Source organism: Danaus plexippus, chromosome Z (genome assembly GCF_018135715.1).
Source record: "Danaus plexippus chromosome Z, MEX_DaPlex, whole genome shotgun sequence".
Taxonomy (NCBI): domain Eukaryota; kingdom Metazoa; phylum Arthropoda; class Insecta; order Lepidoptera; family Nymphalidae; genus Danaus; species Danaus plexippus.
The window spans coordinates 7,808,572-7,827,502 of record NC_083559.1 but is presented as its reverse complement, the minus strand read 5'-3'; the positions used below and the strand labels follow the sequence as shown (position 1 = coordinate 7,827,502).

Below are 18,931 nucleotides of genomic sequence, written 5' to 3'. Positions count from 1 at the left end.
AATTTAATATTAAATAATAATTATAAAGCTCAGGTTGTTGATTACTTTGAAATGAGACCACCTAATTAATATAATGAATACATTGTTAATGCAACTTAATTAAACACACTGAAATGTAACCAAAATTAAAAAAATATTTTCTGTTTTAGCACAATTTTTTTTCAATTTGAGTAAGTAAATTAGTATCTGTTAATTATTCCAGATGCACTCTTAATTATAATTGTTTTAGCAAAACACACTTCAAGATTATGCTCTTGTTTATTTTTAGCCTTATTGGATTAAATATAACAGAAATATTCATGAAATGTACCTAGTACAAAATTATTTGTTTTGATCCATAATAGTTTCAACTATACCATTCCGACAAGATTAGAGGACACATATATCCTCATTAATGTTTGAATATTTTAACAATATTTTTTTATTATATTTAAAATCCGTTATAAATCTTTGTGTATTAATATTTTGGACAATATAAAACAGGCTTTGTATAACGTTCTTTATAATTTCTTGATCTCGTATGTATGCTTTAAAAAGCGGGAGGTGATTTATTTTAAAATAGAAAGACGTCAATCATAGCCTTCAATCCGTAACTCAATCATATACTTTTCAATTATTTTATCGAAAAGTATGTGATCAAAAATGTTAATCATTTTGCCCTTTACAGGAAAATGTACTTCATATGAGGGTTGTTCATTTACAAAAGTTTTTAGACTAGAAAATAAAGGAGTAAAATTCATAGTAGTGGACTATTGCTTTTTTATTTTATAGGTTATTTATTTGAAACACAGCAGTTTAACAGCATCTGGTAACATTAGATGGAAGCTCTCCCTTATGGTCCTACTGACAGGATTGAAATTTATAGGTTTCAGTTTTTACGTGGATATACCGCTATGTCATCAAAGCCTTTAATATATAGGATGAAACACGAGAAGGTAATGTTGACGATAAGGGGCATAATAATTTAGTTATATAATACATGTAATACAAATATGTAAAACATACTATCTATGTTTAAACATTATATTTATTAATTATATTAGTGTAAGAGTAAGAGCGTCCGTGTTTTCCAATAATTATCTAATAAAATCATATATGTAAAGTAACGCGAGAAAACTGTTCTCAGTAGATTCATTTGTATGAAGTAGCTTTACCCTTCTATAATCGTCAGATATTGTGGACAATAAGTCTGTACATATATACTCGTAGTGGTCGATACTATACTTGAACTAACATTATAAAACGGATGTAACGAGCTTCTAAGCGTAATCGATAACGCGATCACGATATAAATTTAAAAGTTGAATTTCGTGTCAGTTAATTCCGAGTGCACTTTATTCATTATTAAGCTATGATTCGATTGTGTTAGTTAATTTAACGGATACGGAACAGCTTCATACTTTCAACATTGGATAATACCAACAATAAGTACGCTGAAGCATAATTTCATATATTTTACCAAAGAGTATTTAATTTAATATAATAATGACATAAATATTATTTCATTCTTCCTAACTTGATCTCCGTAAAATAGTTATCATAGTGTTTTCAGTATTTGTGTAAAATGCACAAATTTTCCTTCCTCTTTCAGTTCTACCTAAAATTAACTCCCACATTTCGACGGATTCTATACAAACAACGCATCTATATACTGGACTCAATCAGGCACTAATTATATAGACCGACCACCAACAACCAATACTAGCATTTCTATTTGGAGCTTCCATAATCACTAAAATGTTTGTGCAATACGTCTCTATATCCAACACATAATACACGCAGTTGATTGGTTATATGCTGAAGCGGGAAGGTCGAAAGTTGTATCCTTTTTTTTTCAATTGTATTCAAATAGGAAGAAGAATAAAAATGTGCACTATTAACTAGTAGTTTAGTTTTTAGATAATAGTTAAAATAATTGGTAATTACCTGGTGCCAAAATTTTATTGTATCATTGTGCAAAATTAATTATATTCTAAAAAACGTTTGAGGTTTTATTTACTACGCCGTAATATTTAAGTAAAGATTAAAAACCCCGTGAATAAGTCGATATATAAATAAATATAAATGATCTGTGACAACAATTAGGTGCTCTTAGCAGTATATATTAAACAGCATCAGGTTTTGTTGATATTTTTTGGGTTTGGTTTATTATTTGAAAACTGCATAGCACACAGAGGCCAATAGTGCCCTATGCTAAGAAGAAAGTGTTATTAATATTTTTATTTACATTTAACGGATATTAAAAGACGAATTTGTTAAAGATATCATCCTGTATTTTTCATAAAATAAATAACAATAAAACAATTGTTATGAAAATTATCGTATCCCTATGCAAACACTGAAACTATTATTTTCGATTTCAACAACTCTTTCAAATAGATTTTTAAATTAGCGATGTAATCTTAATATCGATTACAAAATAACCAATACCAAAATTGATTACGGTAAACAATAGGGATGAAACATATAAAAGAAATGTTAAATTACAAAAGGCTCTTAGTAAAAATATAAACAGATTTAATTCAATATACATATATCAAGGAAATATTTTGAACTAGGGTATCTTTTTTAGCCATATTTTTGTTATGCAAATGGTACAATTTAGAAACAGAATCTTACAAATTATATCTCTATTTTATATAATATCTATTTAAGCATTAATATTTACTCCATTTTTTCGCCACATAAACTTGGCCATTTTAATATAGCGTCATTGAGGAAAAAGGAAAAAAATGGAAATAATACATCAAACCAAATCATCTTCACTCACTGTTGTCGCAAGATTTAATAATTAATTACAATACAATATTTGTTATCTTGTTAGTTCCCGGGTAAGCGCAGTATCTGATAAACCTATTAAGAGTTTCATTTAGATTATGTTAAAAGTTATAATTTATTATTCCTGATTAAAAATCACCATATAACTATTTTGTGCTCCTAGAGCACCCGTTGACATTAGTCTGGCGACAAGATTTGATGTTTCTGTTGTTTTTAAAATTAAGGTTATCAATGAAACCTGTGAGGTTTTGAAAAATGTTTTCAAATGCAACCTGTTATTTTTTTGCATTATTTTGCATTGCATTTTTTGTAGATATTTAAATTTTTATTGATTACTGTATACCACAAAATAATTTGATAAAGATATTATTTCGAATAATTAACTGGTTTGATGTATTATTTGCTGATAAGACGTAGCCCACCCGTAACCTATTCTCAAAACTAATAACAAAATATACGAGAATTATAACCTTCGATTTTGACTTAGTAGATAAGTATCTATGTATACGCTTTTCACTTTGTTATTATTAACATGCAAAAAGTTTAAAAAGACTGCAAACTACATTTAAATATTTAAAATTTCATATTTTTAATAAATGCCAAATTCTGGTAATTTCCAAATGAAAATCGTTGCTTCATTCATATTTTATTTACCGAAGCTTTTATAAAAAAAAAACAGTAATCCCAAATATTATACACACGGGAATTAATATTGGTATTTCATAGCAAACCTTAAATAAATAGACTTTGTAGACTGCAATCAAAATATTGTGAGTATATTTCTGGCATAAAAACCAATACTATTTTAATATGAAATATCTGTAACTGTTTATAAAAAGTATGATTTCAGCTTTACGCACCTCAAACCCTTTCAGAGTTCAGTGAACTGGAATCGGCTGAACAAATTGAGTTGAAAATTTAAATGAAACATTTTAAAAATGTAAATAATATTTTACTCATCTACGTACATGTCAATCGGATAAAAATCGAATTCCAAGATAAGTAATTTAAAATTCATATTTCTCGGTACTCAATCATTGCACCCAACAAGTGGTAACATTTAGATTTTTTGTTAAACTTTGCTCTACCTTTGAGTATATGTATGTTTACAATTGAAATAGTATGTGAGAGGGGTCTTGTATTGAACACCAATAAAATGTGGTTTCCAATATTAAAATACGATTTTTCCAATATAAAAGAGAGTCTTTCATTTTAGGCAACGTTATTTAGAATAAAAACAAAACTGGACAAAAGGTTGTATAAAGACTGAAAGGTTTCAAATTCCCATATAAAATGTTTATTTCACAAAATTGCATAAAGTTTCACCTGGTAACAGATAGTATACGATTGGAGTTTAAATCACAAAGGTAATTGTTTTTTTAACTAGAACCTCGCCCACCGTTTCACCCTTATGTTGGTCAAAAATCGTTTGTTTTCAACATCGACAGCCAACTGTCCTTTATTGGAAATATTTGTACATAGCAAACTAATACCATTAATTTTTTTTCGAATATCTTGTCTCTTTGAAGTAAAATCACACCTATGGGATCCTACAATAAATATTAAAGTAGTACGTAAAAAAGCAGAGGTTTTTGTTTAAACCTGTACTTTAGAATTTTGGAAAAGACCTAGATTTTTATTTGTTTTAAATTTAAATGTTTCATTTTATTTTCAAATCCTTTAATAATTTCTATTGTAGTGAGCGAATTAATTGTATTCCACCACGTTGATTTATTTTAACATATTATATTTCCGTTAGTTTATACAGTTTGTTTCTAACAATTAAAAACGAATTGCAGTAATTGTAGATTAAATTAAAGAAATAATCTTGGTTAATCTTACAGTTTATTGGATATTAACTTTTGCTTTTCGCCCTGCATATTCTTTTCAACATAAAAATTCAGATAGCATTCATTTTACAAAGATGGCGTGAGGAAAATCTTATATCAAATTATTGTTTTGCGCTTCAATAATTTACATATTGTTATTATATGATTGATTGATTAAATAATTAGCGACGTTTTAAGCACAAATTTAACACTGCATGGTTATTAATAATTAACATGAAAGATTTATAAAACCGAAAAGGCTAAAAACAATTTGCATGTTTTCTATCGCAGTTCTAGTAATTTATTGTTCAATATAACGACCTCAAAATAGGCTTCATTCTTACCATAATTCTAAGTAGCAGAGTACTTTTAAATATTTTAAATATATATCAATTAAATTGCTATACTTCTTTCAATCGTAGTTTTTTTTTACGTTTTTTTTAAATGTTTTTTTAAACAACTAACTAAATTGCGATTACTAAAACTGGACATTCGGTAATAATTTGAATATTAGCTTAATTACTTTTGTGTTACTATTGAGAAATGTAGTTTTACTATAAAATATTAATTAGAATGTTGCATTATTAATTAATGTTTGAATTCCCGTCAATAGCATTTGACTATCGATAAAGTTCGTTTAATGCTATTGAAAGGAAATTACTAGTGTAAACGAAAGTTAATTGAAGAGAATTCATTCGTGTCATTCCATGGCGATTATATTTATTAGAGGATCGTAATCCGTAATCGTAATTAGAGGATCGTAACTATGTAAAATTGTTTGTATTTTAGACAAATAAATACATCACTTTCAGCAAAACAATATGTAGTAAAAATATTTCTTCATTTTAAAGTGATTTATCGCTTCGTCGTACGCTCTTTTCAAGTTAAGTGGTAATTTTGAGAATCTTTTGTGCTGAATATTAAATTTTTTAGTCCCGAACGCTTTGGCAGGTACAATTTAAAAGTCGTATTTTATATTTAAATTGAATTAATAAGAATATATATACAAATACAGGATGATACATACCGATGCTCATCATTTCCACTAAAACTTCGAGTTGGATCAGAAGGGAGACAAAGGAGGCCGCAAAGCCTCCACAGACAGTCGCAAGAGCCGGCGTTCCAGAAGTTTCCGAAACCGTTGACAGTTGTCTGAAAATAGTTCACTTTGTAGTCTTAAACGATTAATACTGCACTAAAAGGAAAATAGAATTTCATTAAACTGGAGTCATTCCCTTTGTCAATACAAGTGAGATCATAATTAAATTCGAGACGGTGAAATGTTCTGAATGTGAAATTTATTTAAAACTTATATTATTTTTAAGAACTTTTTAATGTTATACGTAACGAGACTTCATATAAAAAAAAATAGTAAATTTGACTAATTGTATTGAATTTTTGATTAATATACGGATAAATAATTATCAATTAATTATTAGGAAAAATTATGCGGAACGATGGCCAAGTGCAATCAATTGCTTTTATATATTGCATTCAATACTTTTAAAATATCGTTCTATTAAAGTTTCTAACCCTAGAGTAAAAGTAAATAATACTTGCATAGTAATTGCTAAGTTTGATATGGTTGTTACAAATTCATGATGTAACACTTTCCGATCAGTTATACTAACCTAAATATCAGACCATCTTGAGCCATAGCGTATACTATCCTCGGCATAGGAAACATTGATCCAAACATAGAAACTGTTAGTCCAGCCAGTGCTCCAAAAGCTACGATGTATTTGCAAATGGGGGCATTTACGTAGGCAAACATCTTAACCAAAGCCGAATCAGTATCCACTTCATTGTATGGCACTAGAAAATGAACGGGAAAAAAAAATCGCTTACATTACATGTAAATTATATCTAATTTGCGTCAAGGCCAAAGCGAAGTAAATCAATGTACAGAACTGAAAGCAACAATTCTCTCATGCAAATGGTTTTTTTATTGTGATAATTTAATGTAAAAAATTTAAGACTTGTTTCGGACCACAGTTAAAATATATAATTTTCTGGTCTCGAATACCTTGTAAATATTAATCCGGTGATATTGTTCATGCAACATTTTTACGATATCCTTATTTTTTATTTACGTCTTTTATATTTTAATTAATACATATTTTCATTATTATCGTACGATCCACAATGATAATTTAAGTTGAAAAATAAATAAGTTATAAATGTAGAAAACATTTAACATTTAACTAAATTAGCCATGTTGTTGTACTGACTTGTTCAGTTGTTAGTCACTCAACAAAAATGTGGAAGACGTCGTAAAATATTTTAAAATGTCTTTCGTTTTTGGATTTTAAACTACATATATATAAATTATGTATTATAAATCAACGAAATCATATCAGCCTTAAAAGTATACTCATATTTTTAGATATTTTCTATTTTGTTAAACAATATCAGTTAAAAGTATATTTACTGTGATTTAAATTTTTTTATTACTATTTCTGAAACCATTGTGATTAAAAATATATTTTTTAATTGAAAAACAAAATCTAATCCTAACTGAACTAATATGAAAGAATTTGGCTTACTTACCAATTAGAGTAAGCATAACGGAGGTGCTGACATAGGCTACGAGTATTATAGCCAAGCTCAGAACGATGGCGAGAGGGATAGATCGTTTGGGGTTATGGGCCTCTTCGCCCGTCGTTGCGATGATGTCAAAACCAATAAAAGCATAGAAGCATGTTGCAGCACCGCTGAACACCTACAATTATAAATTAATTATAGCTATTTTCAGTCTTATTGACATTTCTTTCAGCACCTCAATTTAAACCCATCTCTATTTTTATATTTCTTTCTAAATTAAACCAAACAGTGATAGGATAGTATAAATGACATCCAAATGAAATAAATAGAAATATAAATGATTTTATTCGACATCTCATAAAATTTACTAAATTTTATTTAAAATTATATTTCTCTTCAAAATGTTATAAATTTTCTTTTCAGGTTTAAAAGATTTATTATTATATATATAACTGTTTATACTGAAGTAATACATTGAAAGTCGGATTAAATGAAAAGCGAGGCTTAATGAAAAACTCTTGCTATGACTTTAATTTCCGTAGTGACGACTGACATATGGATATTTTTTCCAATTTAATCTCTATCATGCAAGCTTGAAAACAGTGCATAAAAGTGATTTTGAATCATTAATACTTTTTATACTTATGTACATTTTTCCAGTAGTGTATTAAAGTAAGTACCGATACATATGTAATTTACATTTTTGTTTTTGAACATGCTTGTAATAATAACATAAGGATTATAAAGAGAAGTTTAAATATTGTTTTGTAAAATTCAATAAACTGCAATACTTTATGTAAAGTTCTTTAAGACTTCTAGATTACATGTTCCACTGTCTGGTTGAATTGTTCTTGATCGAACGTGAAGACAGGGTAATGACAGGCCATTATCACTGATTGTGTAGATTATATAAGAATGAGACTTTTTTCCTTTAATTCAAGGTTTTGCTTTAATTTTTATATTGCTAAATGTACATATATGTACATTGTTAACGATACCTTCACGATGGTAGTTATTAGAAACGAGACCGAACCATAACTAAAATCTAATTCTAAGGTAGATTTTTTAATTTTGTTGTATTAGTAAATCTTTTTCTACTTTTTCTTTTAGTAGAATAGTGTTAATGAGATTTCACAAAAGAGTATGAATTGTTCCTGTGTGTATTTCTACGTCTGTTTAAATATTTGGTTTGAAATAAAATTATTGTCATCGCCATTTGTACCTGGTATACACTATCAAATTAATCTTATCGTTACTTACGTTAATCTTTACGTTAATCTTACGTTAATCTTTCAGAATCCTAGAAATACTAAATATATGTAGGTAAGTAAAAAATGTATAAAAAATTAAAAGCATTATGAGCATATATTGCATATATGCTCATAATGCTTTTAACCTAAGCACTAAAACCCTACTGACTTCAAAATAAAATAAGATACATGAATGGGACGATGAAAGATTACCAAGATTCAAATTTTTATACATAATATATATTAATAATATTTTATAATACTTAATATAGTAAATCAGTCAAGCAAATATTTTTTTGATACAATTCTTTGAAGTGGCTGCTGCAATTTATATTTTTTTTTTCACTGTGAACTTTGTTAAATAAGACTGTAGCTTAGTATACATTAAAATTATTGCGTTAATTTTTGGGTATTGTGGTCAATGTTAACACATTGACCTAACAGGTAGATAGTTTTAAAAGTTATATCTGTTTCTGTATTAACTTACCCCAGCCCATCCATTAGGCAGAAATCCCTTGTGATGAGTCCAGTTGGTCGTATCGACGTAGAAGGCCCCCGCAGACATGATAAAGACCCACACCACCAAGTTAATAGCGTTCAGCAGGTTGTTAAAAAACAGCGATTTCCTAACTCCAGCCACAAGCAACATTGTCATCAGCAGAGTTATGCCGCAGGCGATAACGTCAGGAGGTTTGCCTTTAGAGAGATACGTAATATCATAAATAAATTTACTTCGAAATGCATTAATTATTTATTTGAACGGTTTGATTATAAATAAACGTATGATTTATATATTTGAACAGTATGTGTTTTAATGATTACGAGAGATTAATTGATTAACATTTTTGAAGCACAAATGATATAATTATCATTGTACTACATATTTGAATTAAATTAATTTTGTTTCATTTGTTGTATAGAGTTCTTGTTCATGGAATTAATATGGTAGGTTTATATTCTTTTTTGAAATATCATTTCAATATTTTTGGTGAAGTGGTAGAAATATTACAAACAGTTTAAAGTTTTAAACCATAAAAATAATTTAAAATATAAAACTTTGTAACAAAATTAATTCCTATAAATATTTTATAAAGCACTTGCATGTATGTATATCTGTAAAATTAATTTAAAATTTAATATTCTTTCTTATGAAGCGCTCATATATTTAATTACTATAATGACCTTTAATTATATGTTCACAGTAATTATTATTATTTCATGAAATCAGATATTATATAACTTTTAAAAGTTTTGATACACAAGTTGAATTATATATCGTACTAACTACTAATTAGTATAAAAAGTCTATAATGGAAATATTCCCTTAGCGTCGCATCAAAGAAATATCATATATATTCGTCATTAAAAGTTTTATGTGGTTTCAACATAAAACTAAAGTAAGGTAACTAAACTATTTGGTACATAAAAAATATATAGTAATTCTTTAACACTATCTGATATTCTAAAGCTTCTCGACATATTATTTACAGAACAACAATTTTATTGTTGAGATGATCCATAAGTCTTTGCGAATAAAAAGAATATCATTTTTAAATAATACATATTTATAAAATAGCACAGGTTCTATTTAGTCATATACAAAATTAATCAACGTGTTTTCTTAGGCGTTACAATAATATTGAATTCTATTGTGTATCTCTTTGTTACGGAGCAGGCGGACTTTTTACATAATATAAAGGACTCGTTTTGAAATTTACCTGAAAATAAATGTATCAGTAGCTTTATTATTATGATGTGCTAACCTAGTCTAAGAAGTGCTGCCATCCATAAATAACATATGTATGTATTTGTTATTGACAATTGCAAATAAACCCAAACAGATATATCCCGATATATAGAAAGGAATATTTCGAAGCATATATTATAATTAAAAAAAACAATATCTTTTCGACCCTCTTTTTTATATCAGCAGGATTGCTTTTTACCACAAAGCAATTAAGAGAATCAACAACTAGCCATTTCTAAGTTTGAATATTATAGTATGAAATATGTATATACTTTTAAAAACAAATGTAAATGCTCTCCTAACAAGTAAATCTTTTTATATTATAAGAGATTTTTAATTCCCATTTATTGGTGAACATTAGGAAAAATATTCAAATTGTATTATATGTACGTAGGCTATGAAGTGTCCTTTTTAGCACAATAAGTAAAATACACAATTATTTCAAGAGAACCTTTATGGAACGAGTAAAAGGTACAAGTTTTAAGTTATGTGAACAAACAAAGACATGAAATAGGTATTTTGAAAGCCAAATGTTGGACATAGAAATTTAATTTAAATTGCTAAATTGAATTCTTACATCTAAAGCGTTTGAGCGTTTTTGAAAAATGTCCGACGAAGAAGTTATGTAACAAACACAATGTAATGGTTTTTGATATCTATGTGTGGATGACCGTCCTGTGACTTTAAATTTGACCTAAGCGAACTGTAAAGTCTGTATCAAGGAAATCGGGGCGTCACTGCCTCGTTTTACATTTCAAAGGATATTAGGTTCATCACGGGATATACGGTCTTAATTTGTTGCATAAAATTAAGTAACAACGTAATAATAAAAATGCTGTAAATATAAAGTATTCTTCCTATTTGAAAAAGAAAAATCATTGGAGATAGACATTAACTCGCTAATCAACAATGTCACTTTGTTATTTTTTATTATTAACAGAGTTTTTCAAGTTCGTCTATTAAATGCTTATTGAAATTGATGTTACTCAAGTTGAATTTTTATTAATATATACACAAAAATAAAAATTTATAAATAATTTTAGATAGGTATTACTGAGTAAATTGCTTAACTTATAAATATTTATTAATAAATAGTTAAGTTTTCTAGATTTGAAACCCCTTCTTATATTTATAAAGATTCTGAAAAATTATGTATTTGCTTACGCTACTTGTTACAGAATAAGAAATTTTATTACATGCCAGAAAATATAATTTTACTTCTATGATGTTGTGATACAGGATTAGCTGGTTAATAAATCTATATTCTAGTAGGAATGTAAGACTGCGGCGACATTCGGGTAACTTTGAATAGAGTAATCTATTACATTGTAAATCCACTTCAAACCATTAATTAAATTATATGTTAGCGTAACAATATTATGTGATGGGTAGATATATTAACTTACGATTCGCTGGGAATAATGTAACCTTGTAAACGAAGTAAAATATAATATACATTTGAGTTTATGTAACGGTATATAAAGGTATGATCAACAAAATTTTTAAGGTTGCATGAGAAGCTTCTCTGCTTTTACTACATCAGATAGATAGATAACTCTCCTGAAGGCAACTGAGGTACTGAAAAGTAGGTTAAGTTTAGCGCAATCATCACGTCTGGTATCGATATTATCCCTGAAAACTGGGAAGACATGATTGCGGTAACTAAGTTCCCTAAAATCGGACTGCTTCCAACACTATTACAGGTTTGATATTATTATTAGGGATTACTCGTTTAAAATGGTGACTGCGGTTATAAGGTAAGCGAACCTTGCTTATCAAGGTACGTAGTGGGCCTACAAAATAGGGCGGTACTGGTCGTGGATCGGTGCGAATCATTGACCGGCCAGCCATATCATTATTGCGCCTGCTCATTATAAAATCTTACCTACGTTCGTCTATAGTGCTGTTGCTATAATTTAATGTCAGGAATGCTTTATACACCTCCGTTTCGTTAACCGCCCTCCCCTCATACCGATTTTAACAAAATCTGCAATCAAATTCAAGGTGTGGTTTACACCCAAAATTTTTAGTAATTATTATTAATTTTTAGTAACTGGGTTTTCTTATTTGGAAATTATATCTTTAATTGACTATTTTGAATTATTTAATATGTCATGTACCCATACTTTTTCCTGACATAATCTCAAGAATTCAAATAAATGGAGACCGTACTAAGATTTTTGTAATTGATCAAATATCGAACCCAGTCAACCGAGGTTTGTCGCGTAGATTATACGGGGAAGGAATAAAACCTCATCGTCTACATCTATATCCGTGTAACGCGAGCCGAAAAGGTAGCTCTGTCTCATAAACAAGGAGTGATGGAGTCAATCCTACGCCTTCGTTTGCTGAATTGTTAACAGCAAACTATATTTTTGAAATAAACACGTCCCGCTTTCCATGGTTGTTGTCTACGAATATAGAAATACAACTAATTATTATTTTATTGTACAGTCAACAACATGTATTTGTGAAGTATGTTTAGGAATATAAAAGCTGTTTCTATTTTTATATTTAAATAGCGCATTAGTATGCCAGCTAATGAAGTGAATTCTATTATCCAAGAAAATAGTCTGAGGGACACCATGAATTAAGAGAAGTTGTTCCCCGACGATCTTGACCATAATTTCTGAAATTCCATTTTGCAATACTTTGAAAAGCTGGAAAACAACAAGCACTGGGAGAGGACCCATCAAATCAATAAAGATCATTTGGTATGAACATTGCTTAGCAATTGCCAATTTCTCTAAAACTGGTGTAGTTTTGAGATATACAAGATAGACCGTACGTTAGTACCGGTGTTAATAAAACGTGCAATATCCTTATGCGTACTGTGCCAACAAGAGTTTTGTTAGTTTAAGAATATCCCATGTATCCTTCAATGGGCTCTCTATAGATATTGTACCCCTAAGATCTATTAGAAAAACTTTCTTCCATGAAAACTCTTCTGTGAGTTTATGTTTGTTTTTTCTTAAATAATGTTATTTTTATTTGACAGTTTGGATAACGTTCTTACTTTTCAATGCAGTTATTAAAATTGTCTCATAACAATTTTCATCAGTGGAAGCAACTAAATTAACAGTAACAGTAGTTTTGTCCGTGGACCCCAACGGACTACTTTCCTGGATCTTTTTGTTTCATGATAAAATGAGTTAACCTTTCCATCCAGGTAGGAAAAAGAGTCGTATAAGAACGACGGGAAAGACATTCTCATCTGCGATTGTCAAACTCGCCTCCCTCTCGGGTGACCATGTTTCAAAGTTGAGAATGTCCTTCTTTTCTTCCCAGGTGAGCAATATACTGCTGTTTCCCAACTCTTCAAAAATCTTGGAATGCTTCACGGACACATTCCCATACTCCAATTTCTAAAGCGTCTTTTAATTATTATTTAATAAGGTTTCCTGCGAAAATTATAGCTAGCCAGCACAGCCTTAATGTTTTTAACAAGATTGAGTTTTACCATTTCTAGTACATTTCAAAAGAGTTGAGCTAAAATCATATTTTAAGTAGTCATCACTAAGCCATGAACTTTTTGTCTTTTGTTATTTGACGGTAGTGATGAAGAACTTTTGTCTAATTGCTCTTCACAGATGTAAAATATTCTACATCTAGTGGTAGTATTGTGGTTCGAAACTAGCCATACAAACCCATTGTCGTGTTAGAAATTTTTAAAAATATGTTCCAATGTTATCACATAAAATTTTTTTTTACTCTCAAAACGAGAGAGCCGGGACACAAAATGTATTCCTAATCACTCTTCCAAACTTCAATGGTTAATTGGCCTGATCCTGATGATGTCACATTTGACGCTTGGTAGAGCTAATATAACCACGGTTATTTTCTTTTGAAGACAAAGAAGTGATAGTAGAGTTTTAATTAAGAATAAAATTGTGTAGTAAGCTTATCAACAATTAAAGCACCAAATGTTTTTTCGCCTAGAAATTCAAGCACGCCTGCTCCATCCAAACTAAATACATTTTCGGGAAGTACTTATTTATCTCTTGAGAAATGTTGGGGCAAAATTCCTATAATATCTCGCAGTATATTTGAGCCCATTTTCGTGGGATATTGTGAGTAAAATTTATTTTAAAGTTTCTAAGTTACTCTACTAGTAAAGTACGACATTCGTATCCAGACAAGTTGTTTTTAAATTGAAATATCTTTCTATTTTTATAATTAAAATATTTGTTTACAATAACCTTTAATTCTTACTTATTGGTATTCAAATATCACTCAATATAAAAAAAAAATAGACTTAAAACTTTATTCTTTACATATCGATAGTCCAATTGTTCTGCCAAGAATCTAGTTAGGCTTTTCCTTTATTTTGTAAAATGCAGTTACCGGTTTGTTATACTTTTTTGAAACCTTCCATTCTAGTTGAAGCTCCCGATGGGTATATAGTTTCATCTAAAACAGTTGGACTATGGGTTGGACTATATTACGCCATATCTACTCAAACCACTTTTGCTTTTAGTTGTATTTCATATTCCTTTAACAGTTTAAATATATATATATATATATATATATAATAAAAAGCCTCAACATAATCCAATTTTCAAAAGCTTTGGGTTATATAATCCGTCAAAGTTCCACAAATTACAAATAATTTATCAGTTATATGTTTTACAACTGAGTTTTAAAAAAGTAAACATATGTTATTATTGCGAAAAAACTAATTACCTAAGTTAATGTTTTACGTCAATAAAATAAAATACTGCACATTGCATAACTTTTCTATATTTTATTCCGATCTCCGACCAACATACTTTTTTCTTGTTTATAAACGGAAATAGATATGCTCTAAAGATTTTACTATGCTCTACTTTTATTCTTTCATTCACGTTATAATTTTAGAATATCATGCATATATCAAAATTTTTATTTAATAAACGAATAATAATATCATTTTGAATACTGTATTACGAAACACGAATGAATTCTATTTCATTCAAAACTTATTCACGCTTTGAAATTTTATTACACATCTGTCATTTCGAACGTCCAAACTTTCTATTTCTATTTCATATTCATATGGAAATCTTTAACAAAGTTTAATTCCAAGCTATATGGAAATTCAGTTTCCCAACTATACAGTAATCCTTTTGTGATATAATTATGACCTGACGCTCTCGGCTTTGTAAGTTTACAGAGTTTTCCATATAACGAGTATAAATCAATTGCGGTATCGGAAAACTTTTGTTATCGTAAACCTATTCCTTATTTAAGTTACACCGTTATAACTTTTTTAACGTTAATTTTATAAAGTTTCCTTCGTACGGCTATAAAGAAAAAAAATATCGATGAACATTTTATTGTTTTAAATTCTGCTAAATGTAATGAATTATTCATGTCTATTGCTCACTTGGGTTCAAATTTACATTAATAGTAGTCCGACTTGACGGCTTGAGTTCATCTTATAAATTCAGCTGTCATTGATAATAATGATATTTAGCTTAAGGTATTCAGAATAACACTTAGATTTTAATCATAAAGATAGAATCTCTTACACCAAAATAAGTATTATTTCGTTTCTTTTAAAGTAGTTTTTAGAATTACCATATTAGGAATGATATGAATTTGGTGTATAGACTCAAGAAGTGCAAAATTTTAGCGTAAAATAAAATTAATTTAAACAAATATTAGGGATACATAATGATAATATAATCCATATAAACCGGATTCAAAATTTTGTTGCTTATCTAAGGCTCAAATTGTCAAACGCTCGTATCGAGATGCCAAAATATCAAAATGCCAAATTCTGATCAATGCCAAAACAAAATATCTGTGTTCATCTTGAAAAGGTGGTAGAGCCTTTGACAGCAAAAGCAATAATCAACGGTACTAAGTATAGCACGATAAAGTGAAAAAGGGTTTATACACCAGTATGTTTTATAGCTCCCACACTAATGCTAGTAACCTCATAAGGAATGTTTGTGGCTGGCCGAGGAAGGTAACCATATGTCAATCTAACTCAGTCTGCTATTAACCACGGTCATAGTGACATGATTAAATTGTTCAGGCCAGATTCGTCCTAAAGTACCATTTATAAATATTCTGAGTCCGACAGTTCCACGACAAATAATATATTTTATTTACTTTTTAGACATTTTTTAAGACAAAAAGGCGTTGTTTATTAATTACTTAGATATCCAAACATATTTCTATATTCCGTATAAATAGAAATTTCTATTTATAAATTTATTATAACACTATAAATACTCTTATGTAGCATCACTTTTCTACTTCATCTGCGTTTACGTAATGACTATCTCAGCTGAGAGTCTCTCGGAAAAGAATGCTTAAAAACACTTCGGCACGAATTCTGATATCTTTTTTTCACAATCCCTTAAAACAATTCTTACGACCTAATAAATCACTTATCAATACAAAATTTAGATTTGATTTGTTTATTGAATTTTATAAGTTATTTTTAATTATTGAACTTAGAAAAATCTTTAATTTATTTATAATCAATAGCGAATTGAACCAACTCAAGGTGACCTTCTTATTTCCATGGAATGAGTTATAATAGTTTTAGAATATTAAAGAAAAATTCAACTTCTATACTGATGATAGACTAAATTCATGTTGCAATTGTTGGAAACATTCAAAGATTTTATAAATTATTGAAATTTAAAGATTTGCATTAAATTATATTTAATATTTGAATTAATATTTACAAACTACGTAATTCATATTATTCATATTTGAAAAACTGCTTATTAAATATCTAAATTTGTACCTGAATGAGCTGGTGCGTCATCAAAATATATATTTTCAATTTTCAGTTTAAATTGTTTGCCATCCAGTGACATTGATGGGTTTTAACGGGCCAATAATCCTTTCATAACATTACCGGGCTTATACATATACTGAGTAACTTTAAGTTAAAAACTAATCTATTTAGGATTTTTCTTAATGATAAACGAAAAAGATTTGATTCGGTTTAAAGTGGTCTTAGAAACTTAGTGTGATTAAGATCTAGTTAGTAAATCTAATTAGTCTAAACTCATATGTGGGTCGACTTGCACTCGACCAACTTTTTTGTGTTGTTTTTTAACTATAAATTCTTACAAAGAAAACTTATCTAAGCATTTGAAAAAAATATTTTATATATTATATATTATTAAGTTCATACAAAAGAATTTTAATAGTTTTTGGTGACTGTAGAAAAAAACAACTTTAATTTTAATGCACATTGGTAGGAAATTTGAAAGTAAAAACTGAAAGTATATTACTGAAAGTACAGTTATTGGATTAATGTTTTTTATATAATTTGCTTATTTTATTAATTTTCATTAAAACCTGGAATGGAGTAAAGGATTTCATTTCCTCAATGGATTGATATACTTATTCCTGTTGGTAGACTGAATTGGAGGTTCCATAAGGTAAATCATAAATTAAAGAATGGAATTTATTTATGTAGATTTATTACAAGATTTTTTTTGTAACAAAACTTATTTGTGTGGGTGTATTGTCTTCATGTTAGCGAAATTCCAACTGATAAAAAAGACAAAATTAAGGTCATAGAACTCCCAACATACTTTAGTACAATTTTTAATATTCTAATAATGTTGTTTACTTTTTTGATATAAAGTTGAAGATAATAGTTATTTTTATTTCATAGATTTAAGAGTGAATTATATCCCACATATTTTACTACCTATAATTTGTTGATAATATTGAAACGCACACAAATGACGTTAATACATTAAATAAGCTTCTCCAGGAAACAGTAAAAAGGCTGCTTTTAGTGTAGTGACATAGAGATTATAGGAATCAGCGTAACTTTATTACCGTGAAAGTCCATTAAAATTGTTAAGCCAATACATGCACTACCAATGCAAAAGTAAATTATGTCCTATAGTTTAATGTTTTTAGGTACGTAAAGTTAGTGATAATGGCAACAACATTTAAATATATGAAAATAAATTGAAAACAGTTTATTTTCTTGTTTGAACCTGATGAACAGAAGTTATTGAAAAGATTGAAATCCATTAAACAATTCCCTTGTTTTAAAAACATTCATCACATTGTCATTTTGTAGAATTATTGTGTATATTCTCAATTAAATATGGTCCCCATAATTTGTGATTTCTACGATATGTTACATATATATTTATTATAATTTCCATTAAATTTTTAAGTCACTGTATATAAATCCTTCGTAATAAATTGATAACCCTATATCTAGTTAAGCGCTCCATTTTGCTACGGACACATAAATCTTTCGCATTCTATTCTGGTACGTAACGATGCAGAAAATTATATTGTTTATTTACAGGGGCAATGCATCCATTTTCATCTAACACAATTCTGGTTATGGTAATAATTGAATAAAAATAATGTTTATCTGTTCTTTTGGGTTATAACGTGTCTCGAATATATGCTAGGTTATTTATGAACCTTACCAAAGACGGTGCCCATTTTGGAAGCAAGGAGTCGACCGATGGCTCCATCGAAGAGAGTGTCCAAAGCTGCACTAAGAGCACGAGCACATGCACTCGTTCCAATCTGCACCAGGTTTAAGTAATTAAATTTTAAATTATGAACACTTTGACATTATTACAATATTTATAAAAACTTACATTCTAATTATCGTTATAATAATAATACTTCAAATGGGAAACGGACAAAAGGAATTTCATGACATTAAGGAAGTTCTTTAAATTCTTAAAATAAAGATTAAAACGTACAAATTTAACCGACATTGTATTTGTTTCAATGATAAATTCACTCTTAATTATTTTTTATATATACGACAACTTCCAAAAGAAAAT

General features: G+C 28.6%; 1 protein-coding gene across 1 annotated transcript in view; it reads right to left on the bottom strand.

Moving 5' to 3' along the window:
• LOC116777572 (solute carrier family 7 member 14) overlaps nucleotides 1–18,931 on the bottom strand; it is a 56,141-nt gene that overhangs the window by 11,248 nt on the left and 25,962 nt on the right. The window contains exons 5-9 of the mRNA XM_061526478.1: nucleotides 18,563–18,665; nucleotides 8,889–9,097; nucleotides 7,158–7,329; nucleotides 6,239–6,422; nucleotides 5,635–5,759 (exon numbers count right to left, since the gene is read on the bottom strand). Of these exons, the coding sequence (XP_061382462.1) occupies nucleotides 5,635–5,759; nucleotides 6,239–6,422; nucleotides 7,158–7,329; nucleotides 8,889–9,097; nucleotides 18,563–18,665 (793 nt within the window). The remainder of the gene's footprint in view (nucleotides 1–5,634; nucleotides 5,760–6,238; nucleotides 6,423–7,157; nucleotides 7,330–8,888; nucleotides 9,098–18,562; nucleotides 18,666–18,931) is intronic.